This window comes from Neofelis nebulosa, chromosome 4 (assembly GCF_028018385.1).
Source record: "Neofelis nebulosa isolate mNeoNeb1 chromosome 4, mNeoNeb1.pri, whole genome shotgun sequence".
NCBI lineage: Eukaryota > Metazoa > Chordata > Mammalia > Carnivora > Felidae > Neofelis > Neofelis nebulosa.
The window spans coordinates 29,763,156-29,785,752 of record NC_080785.1 but is presented as its reverse complement, the minus strand read 5'-3'; the positions used below and the strand labels follow the sequence as shown (position 1 = coordinate 29,785,752).

The 22,597-nt window shown below is 38.3% G+C and overlaps 1 protein-coding gene across 16 annotated transcripts in view; it reads right to left on the bottom strand.

Moving 5' to 3' along the window:
- CADPS2 (calcium dependent secretion activator 2) overlaps positions 1-22,597 on the bottom strand; it is a 543,402-nt gene that overhangs the window by 5,364 nt on the left and 515,441 nt on the right. For 14 of the 16 annotated variants that reach the window (XM_058724458.1, XM_058724443.1, XM_058724445.1 and 11 more), the window contains 2 exons: positions 21,111-21,218; positions 1,245-1,349 (listed from right to left, as the gene is read on the bottom strand). In XM_058724458.1, coding sequence (XP_058580441.1) covers positions 1,245-1,349; positions 21,111-21,218 — 213 coding nt within the window. Of the gene's footprint in view, positions 1-1,244; positions 1,350-20,063; positions 20,456-21,110; positions 21,219-22,597 lie in introns of those variants that run through there. The other 2 variants (XM_058724453.1, XM_058724449.1) reach the window with 2 other exon arrangements.

Sequence of the window (22,597 nt, the reverse complement as noted above, 5' to 3'; positions counted from 1 at the left end):
ATGTGTATGCCTAATGAGTTCCCAGGTGATGCTGATATAAGTCAGAAATGACACTTTGAGAACTACTGTGTGTCGCATATGCACATACATACACATAAATATAAACATACATATTTGTGCCTATATGCACACACACAAATATATATATATAAATATATATATATATATATATATGTTGCATTTGACAAATGGCACTAAAATGGAAGGTCATCTTTTCAAAAGAACAGCTGATTCTCAATAGCTTAGAGTTATGTTTTTGGTCATTAAGTAGGATTTGTCTTAATTTTAGGAAAAAGTTACACTTGGAGCAAATTTTGTGTTTCCATTAGAATTACGGAGCGTGAAAAATCATGTTAAATAATTATATATATTAATAAAATCACGTTAAGTAAATAAATAAATATACTCAATAAATATAATACGTGTGTTATTACCTTTTCTTTTGAAGAGCAAAAGACAAAATGGCCTTAAGGGATGTGACACCTGTTGTTGGTTGGGATGTTCCCCAACACTCAAACTGATCATCTCTTACGTGTCAGATGGGGCATGCTTCTAAAGAAGTTAGGCAATGACAATGTTACTTTTGTGTCAGGATATGACAAAATAACGGACACTCTCCTTATGCTGTAGGCCAATACAATTCCAAAGCCCTCATGGAGCACCTGGGTGGCTCAGTTGGTTAAGCACCAACTCCTGATTTCAGTTCAGGTTATGATCTCATGGTTGGTGAGATCAAGCCTGGCTGTGGGCTCTATGCTGACAGCGTGGAGCCTGCTTGGGATTCTCTCTCCCTCTCTCTCCTCCCCTCCCCAGCTTGCACATGAGTACATGCATGTGCGCACGTTCAAAAAAAAAAAAAAAAGTCCTCATAATCATATGCGATCCTAATAAGCATGAAGCAAATGTATCAGGAGGAGAAAATATTTCTTTACCTAAGAAAATGAAGACGAAATTACTGTGGACCTACTACAATCAGGTAAATGTGCCAGAGGCTTTGTGTACATTGTCTTAAAATTTGACTACTGATAAAATATCTTTTATTTATTAGTGCAGAAAAATTTACATTTACTTGATAATCTAACTGAAAATGGAAGTAAACAGTGGCATAGCACTGCTGAGAGTGATGTTTTTAAAGTACTTACATCCACTCAGGTGTGTCACATACAATTTTCTTGTATGTCAATATCTAGCCATTATTCTTTATAGCTTGGTGGGCAATTCACATCTCAACACATTTTGTTTACCTTCACAATCTTGATGAGCGTCTTCAGTTGGTAAATATGAAGCTGAAGGTCTAATCTATCAGCCAACCAGACACAAATGACTTTCATGGAACTGCTGTACCATTGCTGGAAAGAAGGATGGGGGCGGAGGGGAGGAGAACAGAAAAGAAAACAGCCTCTGCAGTATTCATGTAACAGATTCGGTAATGAGAGGGTAATGAAACACTCTGAAATGACCACAGATCAGCACTTGAAGTCAATAATGCTATAATTTCCTGTTAACAGAATTCTATGTTTTGCTAGAAAATCTGCTAAGTTGACCTAGGCTGTTCTCCAAATGAATTAACATTAGTCTTTCAGCTGTAACATATTCAAGGGAAACCGTGTTTTTGCACTTGCAGGCCTAGAGGCCTGCTTTGTAATTGGTAGGTAACAACGGGCACTAAATACATGGTATGGGACTGAATGGACTCCCAAACAGCAGGAAAAAGTAGGTAAATTACTTACAAAGGGAAATTTCTTATTAGCCTGTATGTTATGTAAAAATCAAAGAGTAGATTTATGCCATGACGCATGCAGTCAATACCTAGAAATAACGTTTTACAGAAGTGATGGTAAGACATCCTCAATCACACCTTTACCTAGTATCGTTAAGTGTTTGCCAAGATGTTTTAAAACCACTGAAAATAAAGATGTGACGCCTGAGGAAGGAACATTATTCAGGATGGAATTGTTGTGTCTATAAGAGTAAAAAAGATGTCAGTTGACCAAATTATGAAAGGAAAGAATTGGTTTCATTTTACAAGTGTTTTTGGAGGGTTCGTAGTTTTTCCTCTGTTTATTACCACTTTCTTGAGAGGGAAACTGAAATTCTTCTCCAATGTAATTTCCTGCTCCTGTATAATGTCTACGAGTATAGAAGAAGAAATTTGTTCCTGTTTTTTTGTTTTTGTTTTTGTGTTTTAAAGGCAATCTGCCATTAGTGGTGACATTTTAAGGGATTCAGCACTACACGCTAGAACTAGGTTTAGGTAGTACTGGAAAATTAATGCTACTCATTCAGATAACAGTAAGAAATCAATCTCAAAGCCCATTCAGCACTTAGGAAATAACAAGAGTTTCATGAGAAAAGGGATTCTGTGTCTTGTTTGTAAACACAAACATAGTGACACAATACATCATGTACGTGTGGTACATATGTCTTAGGTATTCAAACACAGGAAAAAATCATAAAAAATATTTTTCTTCTGTATTAAAATGACAAATTCAATTTCTAAGAGTACCATCACATGTTACAAGTCTGAAATTCATCTGGACTCGTATTTATTAACCTTGTTCTGACAAAATTTGGTATAAGAAATGGTATTTTAAGCATAAATTAAGCATGAATTAGTTTCACATTTCATTAGACTTATTTCTATTAATTTAATACACTGAACACACATGCATAAAATGAGATAAGGTAATTAAAATGAGTAACTGATTTACTAAATATTATATCACATGGATGAATGGAAGTTTCAGGTTTTTAAAATGTGAGATAGGCTAGGATCTAAAAAAAATATTACTCATGTACCCGACTTTGCTCTTTCCTAATGACTGCTTTCTTAATTTTCAGGACATTTTTGTAAAAGTTATCAGAAATAAGATTTACAAAATAAGATACACTCCTCAATTCTTAAAAAAAATAAACTGCTAATGAATTCAGTACTTCAGCTGACATATTAATTTCTACTGGTATTTAAATCCTATACTTCCTTATTTCAAATTATTTATAGCTTCAACCTCTTGAATTCTATTTTAATACACATAAACACTCCCAGGTATTGGTGATATTGAATATACTAAATTAAGACCCTCACCTCCACACCACTCTCCAGATAATTTGAAAGCTAAAATGTAGTCACAATGGTTGTAACTCTTAAATTATAGTCCTTTTGCAAGAGATAATATATTTTTTTTGTTGGGGGAAACAAAAGATGATATATGGTCTAGCATAACATACTAGCTAATCTGTCAGACTATAAAGTTACTATATTTATTGTAAGTTGTATGAATTTGAGGGAAATGAAAATCCTTTCTTAAAATTACTCCCTATGCATCTTTATGTTAAGAAATCCTTACACAATTTAAAATTAATTTAACTCATTTTCCCATTACACATCAATGATACTTATGATTAAGTGATAATCAAAAGGGCATTTAATGTAACACAGAAATTTATTATTAATATAACTTCTTTAACACAATGCCAAAATTATAACTTTAGAGAAAAATAAGTTGGGAATCAAATGATCTGAAGTTAACTATAAAAAGAGAGAAAAAGAGAACCACTCTTAAGTAAAAAAAGCTTAAGCTACTTTACCATCATCTTAGCTTTAAAGGCAACCAAATTATAAGGAACATTCTATACGAAAAATAATTCTATCAGATACAAATGCCTATTTTTTGGTCTCCAAGTCAAAGCATTTTGAAGATTTTCAGCTAAAACAAACAAATAATAAAGAGAAAGTACTTTTGCTCAGAGTTTATGTTGTTACTAAGAACAAGCTAACAACAAAAAACCCACTAGGACTGCTTCTTTCTTGTATATGAGGAGATAGACACACACACACACACACACACACACACGCACGCACACACATGCACGCACTCCAAGCAAATAAATAAACAAACAAATAAGCAAACAAACAAAACAAGCAAACGGAAATCTCCAGCAGTTTCCTATTTCTGGTGCTGGAATTGACATGTTCCTCTCTGAGGTGCTGCAATATGGTAGGTCCCATTTTTTATATCTTGACAAAAAAGTCAAAGGTAGCTTGGCTGCATCTTCCCCCACCCCAAACAAAACAAACCCTTTAACATTATGAAGAAAAAAAGCATTCAAAAAGAGTGAATGTCCAGTAAAGTGTGAATGTTAGAAAATGTCCTTTCATTTTGGAAAAGTTAATTTTATAAAACAATTGGGTGGACGATTCACTTTTCCCTTCAGGGGACGACAAGGAAGGGGCGCTGTGGTCTGCACTGAAGTCATGGGTATGGCATTACTGCTTCTTTCTTTGCTTTGGTCTACTTAGGAATAAAGCAGTAAGTGTATATTCTACATTTTTTCTACATCAATCCATGACAGCAGCCTACCACTTTAACAAAAAAATATGTCTTTTTTTTTTCTTTTTGTGGTTCATTCAACTCCTGTAAGGGCATGCATTACTCACTTCATTTTCTTGAGATATTTCTTTTAAAGCAAAAATAAAAGAAAAGGAAAGGCTAGGGTTGACTCTGTGAGACCCCTGTATTTATTCACACTTATTGTGCATGACTGTAGACTGGTAAATCATATTAGCAGCCCGTCTCCCCATCAAGCTGCTACTTGCTTTCCAGCCCTGGGAAGGTTCAACAAATCAACAGGAGCACGGAAAACAGAACATCAGTCTAATCTAGTGTTTAAGGTGAAGTTTTCAAACCCAATCTAAGAAGATCTTTAGAGCAAGCAACAAGCTGAAGGGCTCAGAAGGTGGTATTGACAATGAAAGATTGTTGAAATATTGAGAAGCGCAGCACTTGTGCATTTTTAATAACAAGAGGGTCAACAAGGACACAGCTCCCTCAGTGCCAGGAGTTGCCACTGACTATGGAAATTGCCACACCAGGGCTATAAATGCTTGCAGTTCATCAGCTTTCTTAAACAGTTCATCAGCTTTCTTAAACACCCTGAACCCCCTCAGTGGACCTTTAGTCTTGAATTAACAAACCAAAGCAATGAAAGAGGGTGCAGTCTGAATGGCTGGCATTGATCCCCAACTGTGTCAGCACTGCTACAGGCCCTGAAAAACTCTCTCCATTGTCAATAGAAATTGACAAACCTCCTCTCCTAAATAGTGCAGCTGAGCCGGGTGGGATCCACGCAGCTGTAAAGGGCTCTGCTCTTGGGGCCGGGGAGCACTAACAATGGAACAAGCATGAGCTCTTTGTCAGTCCCAGACTCGGCAATTTTCTAACAAGGATTAAAGTTGTTTCTCCGCGGTGCTGGTGAAAAGAGATTTAGCAACATACCGTGCTTTCTTCATGCAAGTTAAAGAGAAGTAGTTAAGGAATTTCATTATTCTGTTGACTAGTGGAAATATAAAACAAATATATTAAATATGCAAACTCCCTTTTCTGCCTAATTTATAACATTTTGGAGGATGATTCAATTAAATGTAACACTTATTGCCTGGAAACAAGCACTTCACATTTATTTTGGAAGTTTTATTTTCAAAAAGTCCAGCTGCTGGCCACCTGGAATGAGGTCTCAATACATACTAATGCACAATGCCTTTAGACCCTCTGTGGCTGATATTCCTAAATCTGAACCACAAGACCACATAGGGTGTATATATCACGGCTGCTTCGAGCAAATGATTTCTGTCAGAATGTGGCTTCTGATGATGATGGCAAGGCAAAAATAGCTGCTTTGCTAGGGAACAAATCTGTGATATATTTTCTGCTTAAGTGTTTAGCTTTTTATTGATTATGAATTGGTACAACTAGTTGATATATTTTCATTCTTCTCCAGCTAGGCTCAGCTCAATAGGTGAACAACAGAAAAAAAAAAAAAAAAAAAAAAAGCCAACAGTTTTTTAGTGCACTAAGATATGGAACGGCTAAATTTCCAGTGTGTATGTATTTCTTCATTTATTTCAGGGGAAGCTGTCGGTTTTATAAGTGTTGAGTCACCAAGTTCAACCACAATACCATCTAGAAAATACCACCTTAGGAAATAGGTACCTTTTAAATGCCAAGTTGAATTGAATAAAATAACAAATGATATTTTTTAAATGCTGAAGGTTTTGATAAATTGATAAATATAAGGCATTCTTTAGTATCATTTTGTAGCTTTGGAGAGCAACAAAATATTTAGAAACATTAATGCCCCACTAAATATAAATTCTTCACTGTACATTGAGTGTCTCTTTTGTCAACACTGCATCTATTTAACAGAACTAAATTCATGGCCAGTTCCCTTCCCATTTCTAAACACTAAAGTACAAATTTTATATTTATGGTAAATTTGAAACAGTAACACCAACACTTCCCTCCTCTATATGAGGCATCCCACTGAAACGATGCTATGCGGTTCCACAAAACAGACCCTTGAAACACCAGCATCTATAAAGTTTTAAGTGCAGATTTTTTGTTGGCTTGGAATAGGAGCGAGGGCAACATTTTGGGAAAACTGAAACCAGTCTCTTATGGTTAAAAATACAGAAGTGTTCAACCTACCCTATACCTATCAAGCCTCCCAGCTAGACCCAGAACTATTCGTGGGGGAAAAATAGAGGCTTGGGTCTGAACGTGGAAGCGGAGGGCTGGCTGTCAACACAGCACACAGAAGCTGAGAGGGGAAAAGGGCCAGCACCTTCTATGCTCTGTCTGCCTGACCGAGCTGGTCAGGGTTTCCTCTGTCTCAGTCTTCTCATCTGTAATATGAAGGGTAGAGTCTGTGAACCTGGCTTTTAAATAAGAAGATTCTGATGTTCTCCCAAAATACTATGATATTAGACTTGATCATCAGAATAAAGGGCATGATTAGAACCAATACAGCTTGTGATTCTTGTAAAAAATGAACTGCAGGGAAAAGCCAAATTATCACACTTTTTCTTTCTACATGGTGCTAAAATACAGCTTTATTCTTCAAAAGAAAAAAAAAATGCAAGCCTAGAGCTCCAGAACTTTCTATCACCTGTTATTTTGTTTGTTATTAACTTACTCATTTTGGCCTTTTAACAAAGTGCAAATACATTATAAACAGGAAAAGTGTAATGAGGAGTGAATGAGATTTCTCAAGAACTGAGAGGTACAGTTACTCATTTCCATTCTTTTATGAATTCGGATTATAAAGCCATCTGATTTTTTAAGTTCTCCCTGGGAAATTTAATGCATCAGTTAAAATTTCATTTACTTCTGAAAACAACCTTAACGAGATGGCTGTTATTTTTCCTATTTTGCATATGTGGAAACTGAGCTTATATAGGTAGGAAACTGAGTTTAGATTAAGCGTGTTATTTGGATTTATACAATAGGTATGCACGGCAAGGTTAGATTTATATCTTATCTATATGGATACATGATTCAGAGTCTGTACTCATGACTGCTAGGTTATTCCAGTCCCTTCTAGAAAACAGTCTGTTCTGTCAATAAAATCTCTGATTCTTTAAGGGCAGTTTGCTGCTTCCAGCAGACAACTAAGAAAACCACCTCTACCCTTCCTGGGGGTTCCTGATCGTTACTGTAATACAGGATTGTGAAGTAAACAGGAAATGCTTATTAATTGTTTCAAATAAGTCTACCACACTTCCTTGCAAGTGAATGCAAGCTGTGTTTCCAAAGACCAAAGATATTTTTAAACCTAATAATGTAATAGGTAATGTAAATCAATTCTTTCAAGAACCACACTCCCTTAGGATAACCGACCAAGTGGTTCTTCTGCTATGCCTTTCCCACATGTCCCATTCTTAAGACTTTAAATAATCTCTATGTCCAATGTGGTGCTTGAACTCACCACCCAGAGATCAAGAGTTGCAGGAGCTACTGACTGAGCCACGCAGGCGCCCCACACCATGCCACCCTATTCTTAAGATGTTTTAAGGTGCCATACACCTTAATGCTTAGGAATACTGGGAAGGGTTTTTTTTCCCCCCACTATAACAAAACAAGGCAATGTAGGAAAAAAGATCCTTGGTTTATTCATAAAGGACTTGATCTATATACGCAGCTTTTTTCATGTGTTTTTATTAACATAGAGCAGAGAAGCATTTGATTCATGTCATTTTTCTTCCATGTTCAATAATAACCTGACATGCAGGGTGGTTTTCATTTTCTAGTCTATCAGGAAGTCTACAAAAGAGAGTTTATGAGCATTTTGATGCCTGTTAAGAAAATGTAAAAAGTGCTTATAACACGGAAAGATTGGCATAGAGTTGGTACCTAATAAATGTTTGTTGAATGCTAGAAAAACTTTCCTATTCTTGAAGTTCAATACTTTTCCCCCCATACTATTTTTTTTTATTTTGAGAGAGAAAGAGAGAGAGTGCACACACAAGCAAGCAGGGGAAGGGCAGAGAGAGAGAGACAGAGGATCCCAAGCAGCCTCCACACTGTCGGCACAGAGCCCAATGCAAGGCTCAATTCCATGAACCATGAGATCATGACCTGAGCAGAAACCAAGAGTTGGACACTTAACCGAATGAGCCACCCAGGTGCCACCATATTTTTTTGTTTGTGTGTTTAAAAAAAAGGTAGGGGTGCCTGGCTAGCTCAGTCAGTAGAGCATCCAACTCTTGATCTCTGGGTCATGAGTTTGAGCCCCACATTGGGTGTAGAGATTACTTAAAAAAAACTGACACAAAATGTGTAAATACCAAGATATTTCTAGATGAATTAGATCTTCTTAAGTTACAAAATACAAGTTACATAACAGGATAAGTTCCATAAACTGGGAGTTGTACAAGCACATTTCATTAATCGAAAATTCCCTTCATTCCAAAATGTCCTGGAAATAGTATTATCAAACTAGCCTATCTTTTCCCACGCTACACAAAGAGCATTGACATCAATACTGTTCTTTATTCTTCATTATTATCAAGTAGGCAAGTGCCTCTGTAAGTTTATTCTGGGGTCCTTTTCCTGGTGTTAAAAAGATTCATTACAAAGTGAAAGTTTCAGATAATCAGCTGTTCCCCTCTCTCCTACTTCATGACAAATGATGGGATGCATGCTGGTTTGACTAATTTTTTGACTTAAATGACTAATCATTGGCTTGGCCAAACTCAGTAGTCAGTCCAGTTATATTGCTGTAGGTACCAGTTTGGGGCACATAGTCTCTGAATGGTTCGTTTGGGCACTATGACCTTTTCATCTGGTTCAATGAGGCATTTTGGTACACGATTTTGGTCAGGATTGCATTTAAATTCATAATGCAGTATCTGAATAAAAATAGGTATCAGACTCCTGGAAGGGCTTGTATTGGATGGCACAAGCTGGAGAGAAAAATCTAGGCCTGAGGATTAACTATTAGTAGGTCTTCCTGGAAACGGAAACTGAAGTTTCCTTACAGAAATGGGAGACCGTCATTTCAAAATGACTTTTGGAGAGTGCTGTAAGGACTGAACTCACTAGCTACCATCCTCCATGGCAGCTCCACGAGTCTCCAACTCCTGGCTCGCTCGCACAGGATCCATCCCTAGCAAAAGGAAAGACCCGGTCCCCTGCTGCATGTTGTGGTTCTCTTAGTCTGGGATTTCTGGTCACGTCAGTCCCTCCGTCTGGACCTCTATCCCAAAGTATGCTTCCTCGGCCAGATCCACGTCAGCCTTTGAAACTCATTTCAACCATTACTTCTGCTAGGAAGCCAACACTATCTCCTACTAGGCAGAATTAGACGCTCTTACAGTTCCTGCTCCTAGAACTCTGTATCGACATCTATATAAATATTGCACCATGTGCTATACGTCTGTCTCAATGGGCTATGTGTAAACGCAAGGCAGCAACCAAGTCTTATTTTTACTGCTATCTCCAGCCCTTCACAGACTGGCATACAGCATGCATTGCATATTTGTCGAAGGACTAGAATGCTTTAGAATACTTGGAGATATAAAGTGCTACATACGTAATAGTGAGAGTGAGGTTTTTTTTTTCTTTTTTTTAACGTTTATTTATTTTTGAGACAGAGAGAGACGGAGCACGAACAGGGGAGGGGCAGAGAGAGAGGGAGACACAGAATCAGAAGCAGGCTCCAGGCTCTGAGCCATTCAGCCCAGAGCCCGACACGGGGCTCGAACTCACGGACCGTGAGATCGTGACCTGAGCTGAAGTCGGACGCTTAACCGACTGAGCCACCCAGGCGCCCCGACAGTAAGGTTTTTAATAGAGAAAGGATAGGAGAGTATCAGAGCCAGTTTGTTGATTTGAATGGCATGTCTCATTGATAGATAAATAATTTAATAGATGTGAAAGTTGTAGAAATCACCAAAAAGTAAATGATGGCGTTTAGCTAAAAAAACTTAACATAGGACTAAAACAGAGCTTTAAATGTGACCGTCTAATTTCACGTAAGTGATGAATTAAATAAAGGAGAAAGTACTGTAAACTAACAAACCCCTAGGTCTAGGACATACACGAGTATCCACATACATAGTTTACGGACACCAGATCTAATACCACGTGTTCAGGTGTTGATGTGCTCGGCTCTGGGAGTCTGTCATGCAAGCAGGGAGCTGCCTCACCAGCATATGGCCTGGGGTACTGGGCCCCATTCCTACAGGTTATTGACGGCTGTGGAGCCTATCTGGAGGACGGCTGGCAGTGCTGCCTGTGCATTTCGACCACCAAGTGACATGTCCTGGGTGACTTCTATACTTGCTGGTTTTGTACAAGAGCTTTTTTTTTTTTTTTTTTTTTTTAAAGGCAGAAAAGTATCACTGCTATGGCATTGTTGGTTTCAGTCTAAGGGAACGTGACAACTCTCCTGGGACCTGAAACAAGCCTGGCTTTTGAGCAAAGAACTCACGAAGGGTAAAGAGGAAGAGTGTGCCCTTATCTTGCAGTCATGGCGTTTGATACTGCAAACAGTGGAGCTGTGTGGGGGTGAACCTTGCACCGGCCCTAATTTTTGGCAAGTTTCCAATCTTCCACTTGACACATAAATAAATGAATTTCTTGAATCACTATTATCTCTCTTGGAAGGGAATTAAATTTTAGTTTTCCATAATACATCCATTTCAAAGAAAATATGTTAATGTTAATGTTAATTCTGGAAATGAAAATGTCAAACATTTTAATGAGAAATTAACTTTTTCAAAAGGCCCATTTGAGCATAAGAATGTATGCTTCTTTAAGACAGGGACTTGGTGTATCCTGTTTAACGCTGCCACATAGCATGTGGCCTCTACAAAATAAATACTTGGGGGGGGGGTTGAATAAATGGTTAATAAGGGGAGTTTCAATTTCCTACTTTAATTAGAATCCCATCGTCACTGTGACAGAGATATCCATCTGTGTGGGATAAAACAATGCCAAATGTTTTTTTAATGTTTATTTTTGAGAGAGAGAGAGAGAGAGGCAGAGAGAGAGGGGCACAGATGATCCAAAGCGGGCTCTGTGCTAACAGCCTAGAGCCCAATGTGGGGCTCAAACTCACTGTGAGATCATGACCTGAGCTGAAGTAGGATGCTGAACCGACTGAGCCACCCAGGGGCCCCCAGGCCAAACCTTTTGGTTCCAGTATTCACCACTATCGCATACACTATCCCATACACATGAAGTGAATGGGAGGTTTCCTCATGCATCCAACACATCAACTGAACGGACATTCTACATCAATAAACATACACATTATATGCATATAGTATGGGCAGTCACTGAGGGGAAAGCCAACAAAAGGAGCTGTGGGGAGTATACAGAACCAAATTTCTGAGGATCTGCAGAGGAAAAGTATGGGGACGCTATATATTAGACTGTGTAAGTAGGAACGTGGCTTGAAAGAATCTTGTTCAACCACATTCAAACACTGCCATCCTATTCCTGACTCAAAACCCTAAGCATGACAGAAAACGCTTAGAGAAGTTTCAAAGGACAACTCCGAAGATGATTAGAGGGCTAGGAAAGGGGCCTATGAAGAGAAGTTAAACAAACAGGGATTATTTATCCTGGAGTAGACAAGTATGACAAGTGCCTTAATAACAGTCTTCATATATAGGAAGGATTATTCCCTAGAGGATGCTGGCTACCTGCTTTTTCTCCACCAAGAGGAAAAGGGAAAATGGGTTTAAAAACTAGCATGAAAGTTTAGGTGAGATGGGGTTAGAATTTTATTGCAAACAAAATATTTTGCTTGTATGAACACAGTAAAATTTAGATGGTCTCTTACTTAGGGCTGGGCTGTAATCAGGAAATTAAGTAAGTGCTCTCTCTAGGTGCTGGTAAGTACCTTTGGATATTATTCTTTTATAGAGTTTCCTTTCAATGCATTCAGTAGACACATCGAATAATGGTTTGCCACAACAACTCCTTCCTTACACAGATTTTTTTTTTTTCCAGTTGGACTTAGTCAACGGTGGCTGGCAGTCTGGCTGGCTGTCACTGCTGTGTCCACTCATGAGAGGCACTGCCAGGGATGCAGGGAAGGCTTGCACAGGAGAGGGCTGACAGAGGAGGAGCTCAAAAAGCCACCACGGGGAAGTGGCCTGAGGCCGTGTGACATTTGCTGATGAAGTCAGGTTGGAAGAGAAGGAGAGTAGTAGTCACCAGTTCTATGAAAACATTGCACTGGTCAACTGACAGAGACACTGGTCTCAGGGGAGTCCCGGGTATTTTTAGTAATAAGTCACTGGTGGCCAGTCGCAGTACAAGCATGTAAAATCACTGCAGAGACACCAGGCTCTGCGTGGAGAAGCCACAATTTCCAGACTGTCTTAAATGTGGAAGTGGCATGAAATCAACACTAAATAACTTCTAAAACGCTCAATGTACTGCTTGTGATCATTTCAACCATCTTTTAGAGCATCAGTCCAGGGAATATTCTAACTTCCTTCAGTGACCATTAAGTCGTTGTTATTGGCTTGGGTGAATGAATGCTGATGTACATTTACACATTTGGGGTTTAGAACAATGTCTCCATGAAAATGAAAGTTTTGTCGTCTTCCATTCATCAGGGACAATTTTACCCTCGCTAAGAGAGGTTACGTGATCAACAATTTTTTTTTCTTCCTATTCAAGCACAACCTCAGATCAGTTCACATGTGAGATTTTCTTTCTTTCTTTCTTTCTCTTTTTTTTAAATTCTGAGCACAATTAAAGGTGAGTTAAGGCTCTGGTGGAAATCTAAAGAGCATCGGCAAATCTGAGCACTGCTCAGCTTCTGAATTGCTTTTTCCACTTCTCAGTTCTTTTAAATGGTTTTCTATGGCAGGGACATTTTTCTTAATTAGTCACAGCTAATTAGTGTTCTGGCATAGACAAGCAATCAGAAATGTCAGAGCTGCGAGGCTACATCTCCCTAATCCTTTGATAATAATTTAGCCTCCTGGGAGGGCCCCAAGCTGCGGTAAGTAGTGACTGACAATAAGGCAAAATTAGGTGGGCAGCAGACCATTAGGATAGAAAAATAAAAAGCACTACCCAGTCCTGCTGAGCACCATCAGGCAACTAACTGCACTGCCAGATGAGGTGCCTGTTTAAGCCTGTGTTGTTAATTAGCTGATTCTACAGACCTGCCACATATGTCCAGGTGCCTCATGCAAAGACGTCTATTTCTGGGAATGTGCCAAATGACCATTGTGTTTCATGATCACATTTCAGGAATATAAGGAAGAAGCCCACATATTTCTTGAAGATTCTTTTGAGTTATCAAAGAAATAAGATCAACACGCTACAATACACTTTCTCGCGGAGTTTCTTTTAGGCAATTAGGCACGCGTATCTCAAGTTTCCCAGGTTTTAATTCACCAACAGCTTAGATTCAAATGAGGGCCTCTGGCGGCGCTGGGCTGCGTCTGGACTTGCCAGAGCTATTCGGGCACCCACCGTACATCAAAAAGTAGACTCTTCAATAAATTCTTATACTTACAAATAATAGCTTAACATTAAAATAAAGGTTATTAACAAAAACGAACCAGACAGCCGTAATTCGAGAGCAGAGGTTTTAAACAGAAACAAACTCTGAGGAAACAAACCGCTAAGGAGCAAGCTGTGGAGGGCGTTTACTGAGGCAGACAAGATGCTCCGCAGAACACGTCTGACTAGGACCATCTTAAAAGAGGTCAAACGACTTCAGCGTGAGACCAAATACTGTAGGTAAAATGAAGCAGAAATATAGACAATTAAACACAAAAACCCAAACACCTGGGGAACAATGTATCAAAGCCACTAACAGTGTCAAAAGTAACACAGATAACAAATGGAGATCAAACTTTTTATCTACCTTTAGGACGCAATGAAGCACTAAACCATGTTTAGTCTGTGGCACAACCATGTTTAGAAATACATTACCTCAAATAGCCTCGAGTCCATCATTGAACGTATTATCCAGCCTTTCCTATCGATGAAGGAACATAATGGCTATGAGAGTGATACTAACCTTTAATTTTGATTGGTGACAGGACAATCATGGTTGGGCATAATGGTCCGACAGTTTTATATTTGAATGTTTTATATTTGAATTCTTTTTATACAGAGGCAAAACCAAAGAGAACATCCTCTGTAATGGGAATCTAGACTGATTTATGTAGTTTATAGAACAACTTCCTAGTCATTTGAAAGTAAAAGATTATCGAAAAGAAGAAAACTGCTCTTTTTAAATTAACATTCACATACTAGAGAATATACCTATAATATCTTAGAATTATAAGAAACGCAAGAAGACAAAGAAGTTTTCAGTCTTACTGGGCTGCAGCCTGCATTCTCAATAAAGAGGCTGATTGCACACACAAAGAAATTTATCCAAAGGACTGAAAAAGTAGAGTCAGCTTTAAATACGTATCATGGAGGGCATCACGGTAGGAAAGTTTCATCTAGCAGCCACTATTATCCAAGCTCTGTTGATTTCAACTATTCTTGTGACAATCAACATGATAATAAACTGAATCTTTAAGGAAGTTAAGAACAGTAGTGATCTTACTGAGGATGAATAAATTCTGGAGTCACAAAGTTTGGGCGCTGATGTGAAACTGCATTCAAAAATTCTGAGCATTTCTGCCCTTTCTTATTTCAGAGCCAGAGACGAGAGCACAGAAATGGAAAATGACTTTTATTTTGAGAAATATATCCTCTTGTCATAGGTTCAGTTTGTTTTTTCTTCGTATGTTATCGAATCTTAGGATGGCTACTGAATTCACGTAGATAGTGTAGGTCAGTTTTACTTACAGTGTTTAATGTAGAGTTGCTTTACTGAAAAGAATTCTTTTCAAGGAAAAGTCCTGAGAAATTAATCCTTTATAAAAAACTATTTGGATGAATATAACTGATTAACTATCATTTAAAGAATTACTTTTAATTTTATAAGACATCACCACAATATTTAAAAAAAATCTCATTGAGATGAAACTCCTCAACAATTAAATATTTAATCAGTTTATAACACATGAGAACATTTAATCTGCATGATTTACCAATTAAGTACTGCACCCTGATGTGTCTTCAGCAACATGAGAGCTGAAATGAAATTGTTTCAAAGGGACTCAAGAAGGGCAATGCCCAATAAATATACAAAGATTTAGAGAGGTAGGTGGGTTTAGTGTGCATCCTGGACAATAAGATGTATTTCATTCAACCCCTAACTACCTCCAGGTTGTAATATTCTTGGACATTAGGAAAGGACCACAGCGCGTGCTCTTGGGCAATTACTGCATAGGTCGGTTTTGACTCTGGAAACACCACCACTGTCCAAACCAGAGTCTTGCGGGAACTACCCAGCCTCTCTCCTGACACAGGGGAACCTGTGGCTAGCACTGCGTGTCCTTGAAGCCTGAGTGTGTGGGAAGAAACATCACAGTAGACATTTAAAAATGGGTCTTAAGGGCGCCTGGGTGGCGCAGTCGGTTAAGCGTCCGACTTCAGCCAGGTCACGATCTCACGGTCCGTGAGTTCGAGCCCCGCGTCAGGCTCTGGGCTGATGGCTCGGAGCCTGGAGCCTGTTTCCGATTCTGTGTCTCCCTCTCTCTCTGCCCCTCCCCCGTTCATGCTCTGTCTCTCTCTGTCCCAAAAATAAATAAAAAACGTTGAAAAAAAAAAAATTTAAAAATGGGTCTTAAGAATTAGAAGATCTTTGTCATACTTCTATATCGGGATTAGACAATTGTAGATGGTTTCGATTTGATAAAAACTTTAAAAAGGTTGCTAACAATGGTGTTTAATATGTAAGAAAAAAACACACTAGGGTAAGAGAGATTGCATAGAAAGTTGAAAAACCATTTGGCGCATCCATGACCTCTCTCACTACAGGAGAACTTTAAGATTTTTCTTACCCAGATAAGGCACATTTTTTCTAAATTGAAAATGTAAATTTAACATGGATATTTTATTTTTTAATTTTTATTATTTTTTTTTATTTTTGAGACAGAGAGAGACAGAGCATGAACAGGGGAGGGTCAGAGAGAGGGAGACACAGAATCTGAAACAGGCTCCAGGCTCTGAGCTGTCAGCACAGAGCCCAACACAGGGCTCGAACTCACAGACCGCGAGATCATGACCTGAGCTTAACTGACTGAGCCACACAGGCGCCCCTAACATGGAGATTTTAAACTCAGCATGTGTAACTATGACGGCTTGAGAGGAAGAGACAGTCTCTGTTTAAAATACTCTGGTCGCTCAGAAAGATTTTGCATGAATATGGAATGGATGAGTTCCAGCTATTTTTCTAAAGGGGTTCAGAGCCCTGGTGGTAGATACACGGAATGTCATGGTACAGCTATTCTTTTATACAGAATCTCTTTTTTTCTTTATCTATTGCACTTGCTGTTGATCCTTGGGTGGGATACCTGCTTTCACTTGGCCATGACAAGACAAAATAAAACACCTTAAGAACTGCTACTCTGGGGTGCAGGGCTTAGCATCCAACCAGTCCGGTAATTTTTGCCATCCCTGCTAACATAGTTGAAACTAATTTAATTTAGTTGTTTTAAAATCTGGAAGATATTTCAGAAACCGTCTGGAGTTTTGGACCAATTTCTTCAGTTTATATGTACTAACTATACTGAGTCTTAGGCAGGGGACATAACTTCTTGACACTCACTCTGACAATCAATGGCAGAACCGTGGCTGGAACTCAGGGGTCTGGATTCCTGGTCCAGGCCTCTCCCGTGGTACTGTGTTACCATTTCAGGTTTTGTAAGTCTAAAGTATGGTGGAGATAGCATAGACTTTATGGTGGAGATAGCAGAGACTTTGAAACTGGAGAGACACAATTTCAAAGTCTGATTCAACAATTCACAAGTCACTTATCTTCTATGAGTGGGAGATTCCTTAACCTGAAAATCAGCACAAATGGAGATGATGGCATCTAGCTCAGCAGGTTAGAAATGATATAGGTAAAGCACGTAGCACATTTCCTGGTACATGGAGGTGCCCTGGGAATGCTAGTGATGACAGCTAGGGCCAGTATTATTATTTTGATAATTTGAGAAGATTAGGGATATACCTTAAAACAAACTCGGTTCCTTCTATTAGCAGCATGGATCTGCCATTGTTTATTTATACTTTTAAAAAATTATCTCTGTGTTATGCAGAAGATGTTTCAGAAGTTTAACTACTTATGGACCGAAGTAGAATGTCTTGGTTCTTTGTCCTAATATGATCTCTTTTTGATCTTTCAAGGGTACATTTGGCTTTAATATTTTAAAATTTAATGTAAAAGTCTAAAGGTCATCCTATATTTAGGGTCTTGAAGATAACACAAATTTTAATCATTCCTGTCTTTAAGACTCTGAAGTTAAGGAAACAAAATCCCTTTCCATGGAGGCTAGAACAATAATAATTGCAGTGCAAGATGCTCAGGAAACCGGACCATGGCTTATGGCTTCACGAGTTGTACATGGATGACCGTAGGAGGTACCGTTTTTGTTTGTAGATGCATGCAAAGCAATGGACACAAATCTAGGGTAATGGTCATTATTTGGCCTTAGGCACTGATACAATTATGTAAATAGAACCCTAAAGTATTTCACCACAAATATCATGAGCCATTAAGATGCTTAACTGATCAGGGGCGCCTGGGTGGCGCAGTCGGTTAAGCGTCCGACTTCAGCCAGGTCACGATCTCGCGGTCTGTGAGTTCGAGCCCCGCGTCAGGCTCTGGGCTGATGGCTCGGAGCCTGGAGCCTGTTTCCGATTCTGTGTCTCCCTCTCTCTCTGCCCCTCCCCCGTTCATGCTCTGTCTCTCTCTGTCCCAAAAATAAATAAAAAACGTTGAAAAAAAAATTAAAAAAAAAAAAAGATGCTTAACTGATCAAAACGTTTCTGAGGCCAGAAATACAGGTAATTACTACTCTCAGGGAAAGTTTCACAGAACTTTCAATAGTCTTTTCTGTGAGCAGAGCATCATGCAGAAAAAGATTACTTAGTAAAACACACGAGTTCTTTTTTAAAGTGTCGGCATCGAAGGCAGGATGAAAGTATGTCTTCGGAATAATTGTTTTATATAAAAATATTGTAATTTGTGGGATTTCCAAAATGAAGCAAATCTCGTTTGGGTCAAAAGAATATCCTTCTTAAGGAGTGAAGTTCTCATACTGAATGACCAGAAGCTGGATGCCCTATACCCTTACCCGGGTTGGTTAAACCACAAGTATTGATTCACTGCAGTGCGTGTGCATGTATGTGTATATGCACATTTTCCTCTGTGTCTGAAGTTAGGGGTCTCTGTCTCTTCCCCTCCCCTCTCCCCCCTTCTCCTCCCTCCACTCCTCTCCTCCCCTTTTCCTCTCCTCTCCTTTCTTCCCTTCCCTTCCCTCTCCTTTCCTTTCCTTCTATTTACTTATTATTTTAATTGAAATAGCAAAAGTTTGTCGTGACGCCTGAATAAAATTGTTCTCTTCAATCTTTTATCTGTAATAGACTAAGGTTGCCAACAGTATTTATAGGGTCATTATTTTCAACTGTTTCTTGACATCTAACAATATTATTTTAAGTTCCAGCCAAGAGGATTTCCAATAATTATATAATGTCTCTCAGTAATGATCTGTTGCTTAAGATACACATTCTGTTTTACCTTTCAACACATACTTGATAACCTCTCATTTACTAACTATAATTGAGGCAAATTCAGTCTTGGCTAATTAGGGGCTCTTAGTACCCCTCATACATGTTATTCTTGATGACATATCAATAGAATTAGGGTCTACTTTTTATTTTTAATTACAGTAATAAAAATGTGCAATTTAAAAATATTAGAATGTTTAAGGACATTATAACTATTTCACAAGTAACAAGCCCACTGTTCTACTGGGGATACGCAAAATGACAAAAACCTTCACAACCAAAACAGAACGGTTGCTTGTCAAGAGTTCTTTTCAGAAGCAAACTTACCGCCATGTCAGACGCTTAGGTATCAAAGGAAAGTGTACATAACCAGGGCAATTAACCTAGACATACTTTTACATTTTTTAAAGAAAGCTCTATGCCCAATGTGGGGATCGAACTCATGACCCGAAGATCAAGAGTCATGTGCTCTACCGACGGAGCCAGCCAGGTGCCCCCTAAACTAGACATAATTTTAATGTTGGCCCTTTTAATGTTGACTCTACTTCAGTCAGCTCTGTTGGTTATTGTTGTCACACAAAAAGTCTTCAAAGAAAGTTTGGTGAATGTGAGAGAGATGAAGTAGGGAATATGTTTACAGCGAAAAAGTTCTACCTTTGTTATGAACTGATGGCTGGCTTTGTAGTAAATAGGTCACCAAGACAAAAAGTTGAAGATGTTAAGAACACACACACACACACACACACACACACACACACACACACCCCTACCTCCCTACCTATAATGGCCTATTTCCAGATGATTCTATCTTTTCTCATCGTAGAAAACATGCTTCAGCTATACTAAGAATAAACATAAAGGAAATAACATCAGTCCAATTTCCCTATTCTGTTCAACATTTGTGAAAATTACCACATAAGCAAAAAAGGTAAAAGAGAATTTGGAAGTAAAACATATGCTTGTAAATTCAGAGCAATACCAAATGGAAGCAGAAGTTGCTAATACGGTTCCAGTATTTTGTAAAAGAGCCAGCTGGATAGATGATAATTTTTCTACCCCTGCAGGGCATCAAAGCTTTTAGGAAATCATTCTTTTCACACATATTAACACTTAGCTTATTAAAACAGATGATACTTTTATTGTAAAACAGCCTGGGTAGAGGCTGGAAGCATAAAATATGAAAGAGGAGACTCATGTTGACCACCGGATCTGACAAACAGTGAACACTGACACAACAGACCATGAAGGAGATGATGACGTAGCAGGACCTTCTGTAACTGCCACAGCTGAAGTGTCACCGCGAAGCCCGTGAATTGCTGTTATGAAAACATTTGCGGCAACTTGCATAATTAAATGAAACTGCCAGAAAATCATTTCCAAAATGCAGGGGAGATGTACATAAATAAATACAGTTCAAAGCAAATATTCCATTTCAGCATCAGCATTGTGGTGAATTCTGGGAAGTTCCAACACAAGCAAAAGCACCATTTCCTTTGAATTGACTGTTAAATAATTACAAATGAATGACAACATTGTTATTGAAATGGATTGCTCTCTTAGTTTCCTTTACAGATACCAGATAAATGAAACTTAATGATCAAGCTCTCTAAAACCACACCCCCTACTTCTAGGAGTTGCCTTGTGGAAATGAAGACTTTTGTGCTGATAAAACCGAAGGGTTATACCGCTGGCATATGCCAGTGCTGTAAATCAAGGGGAAAGTGTTCAATAACAGTCGATTGGTGGTGGATATTTGGCTTTACTGAAGCTTATGTCTTTGTGCAACTAAGGAGCATGACGTTGACTCACAAAACTTTACGAGGAGGGGCCAACTCCATGCCAGCATTATCCTGTTGAGGGAATGCACAAAGGCAAGCGGACCGATGCTGTACATAATGGTAAACTGGTTATCATCCTGCTCGTTAAAATTAACCTTAGAAGGTTTTTGAGACCTCCATTCTAACAGTGACACTTTCCACATACAAAAGAAGCCAATTAAGCCTTCTGTCAACAGAGAAATAAAACTATCAACTGTATTGCTGCATAGAAGAAAGGGGATCAGAAAAGGAGTCTGCTTTGCAAACATATCATCAAAATGCAATTTTCCCTGCACATATTTCTATGATGCCAGGAAGCCTTGCGAGGGCAGTTACTTACATCAAACAGCTTTTCTATATACATTTCCTCATTGACCTTTTCTCGAAGAATATCCTGGTTTTGCCGAACAAACATGATATAGGTGTCTGCCAGATCCATTCCTGGTTTCTGTGGTAGGGGAAAAGCATGGGGAATAAAATATCAGGTCTCAATTGTGAAAACATTATTAAAACACAACCTTAAAAAGGAATTCACATATCATTTCAAAAATTACATTAGTAAATTATGCTCAAGACCAAAATCAACAATGAGCACCTTCAGTAAATTCTGTAATTAAAATAAATAAAAGTTTATTACTGGTGTCTGTAACTTGAGGTCACGGCTATTCATCATTATGAAAATGAGTAGAGATGTGTGGCTGTGAACTACTAGGTATCTTTTTTCTTTAATGGCTATCTTGAATGGTTAATATGCCAAGCAGTATAAATGAATGATTTTTTTTTTTTAAGAAGTCCCCACTTGCAATAATCCTTTCCTAATTTCCAATACAATTTACTTGTCACTATCTCTGGCCGGTTGATTCATATATATTAAAAACAAAAATGTTAGTTTTCCTTGGATTGCCTGCCTCAACTACTATCAGTGCTCAAGGCATACAAGGTAAATTTTATTAGTTTGAATAAAATATTCTTAGGAAGATATTGTGCAAAAAATTTAATGGATTACAAAGTGAAATGTAAACCAAAATTTTGTGGATTATCCATTGCTTCTACTCATTCGTATTTATCTATCTCAAAGATTTATTTTATTTTAGAAATACAGCAAGAATATCAATGAACCAGTCTCCTAAGAAGAGTCTAAAGTGTGATTCAGATAACTTTCTGAAGGTATACAACATCTGGTGTCTTGTGATGTTAGAGGAGATAGGGCAGTTAATATAATTCCTCCTTGTTACAAAGTCTACAAAATCAGTACTAGGAAGGGATAAAAATCTGAATGGCTTCCAAAGAGTTTTCCTTCTAGACTTATCTTTAGTTCTTTTTTGTGTTTCAAATAGCTAGACTAGTTAATAAAAATACTCATTTGAACGATTTACACTTGGGGTTGATTCATAATCTGTACTGAGGTATTCATTTGATTAGAATATGGCATTAAGGGGCACCTGGGAGGCTCAGTCAGTTGAGTGCCTGACTCTTAATTTCAGATCAAGACACGATCCCAAGGTTGTGGGATCAAGCCCTCCTCTCCTCCTCCCACCCCCATGCTAAGCATGGAACCAACTTAAGATTCTCTCTCTCTCTCTCTGCCCCTCTCTCCTGCTCGTGCTCTCTTTCTAAAATAATAATAATAAAGAATATGGCATTAATAATAACAAAATGGTGGAACTGAGGCCCAAGTCCATTGGTCTTGTATCATTTCATATTCATAGAATGTACTTATAACCTCCATCATCAGACTCACTTTGCAAAGTAAATCTTGCAAGGAAATGAAGTTATAGAGAATATCGTTCATTTAACGATTACTGCTGCAAGAAAAAAGCATAACTG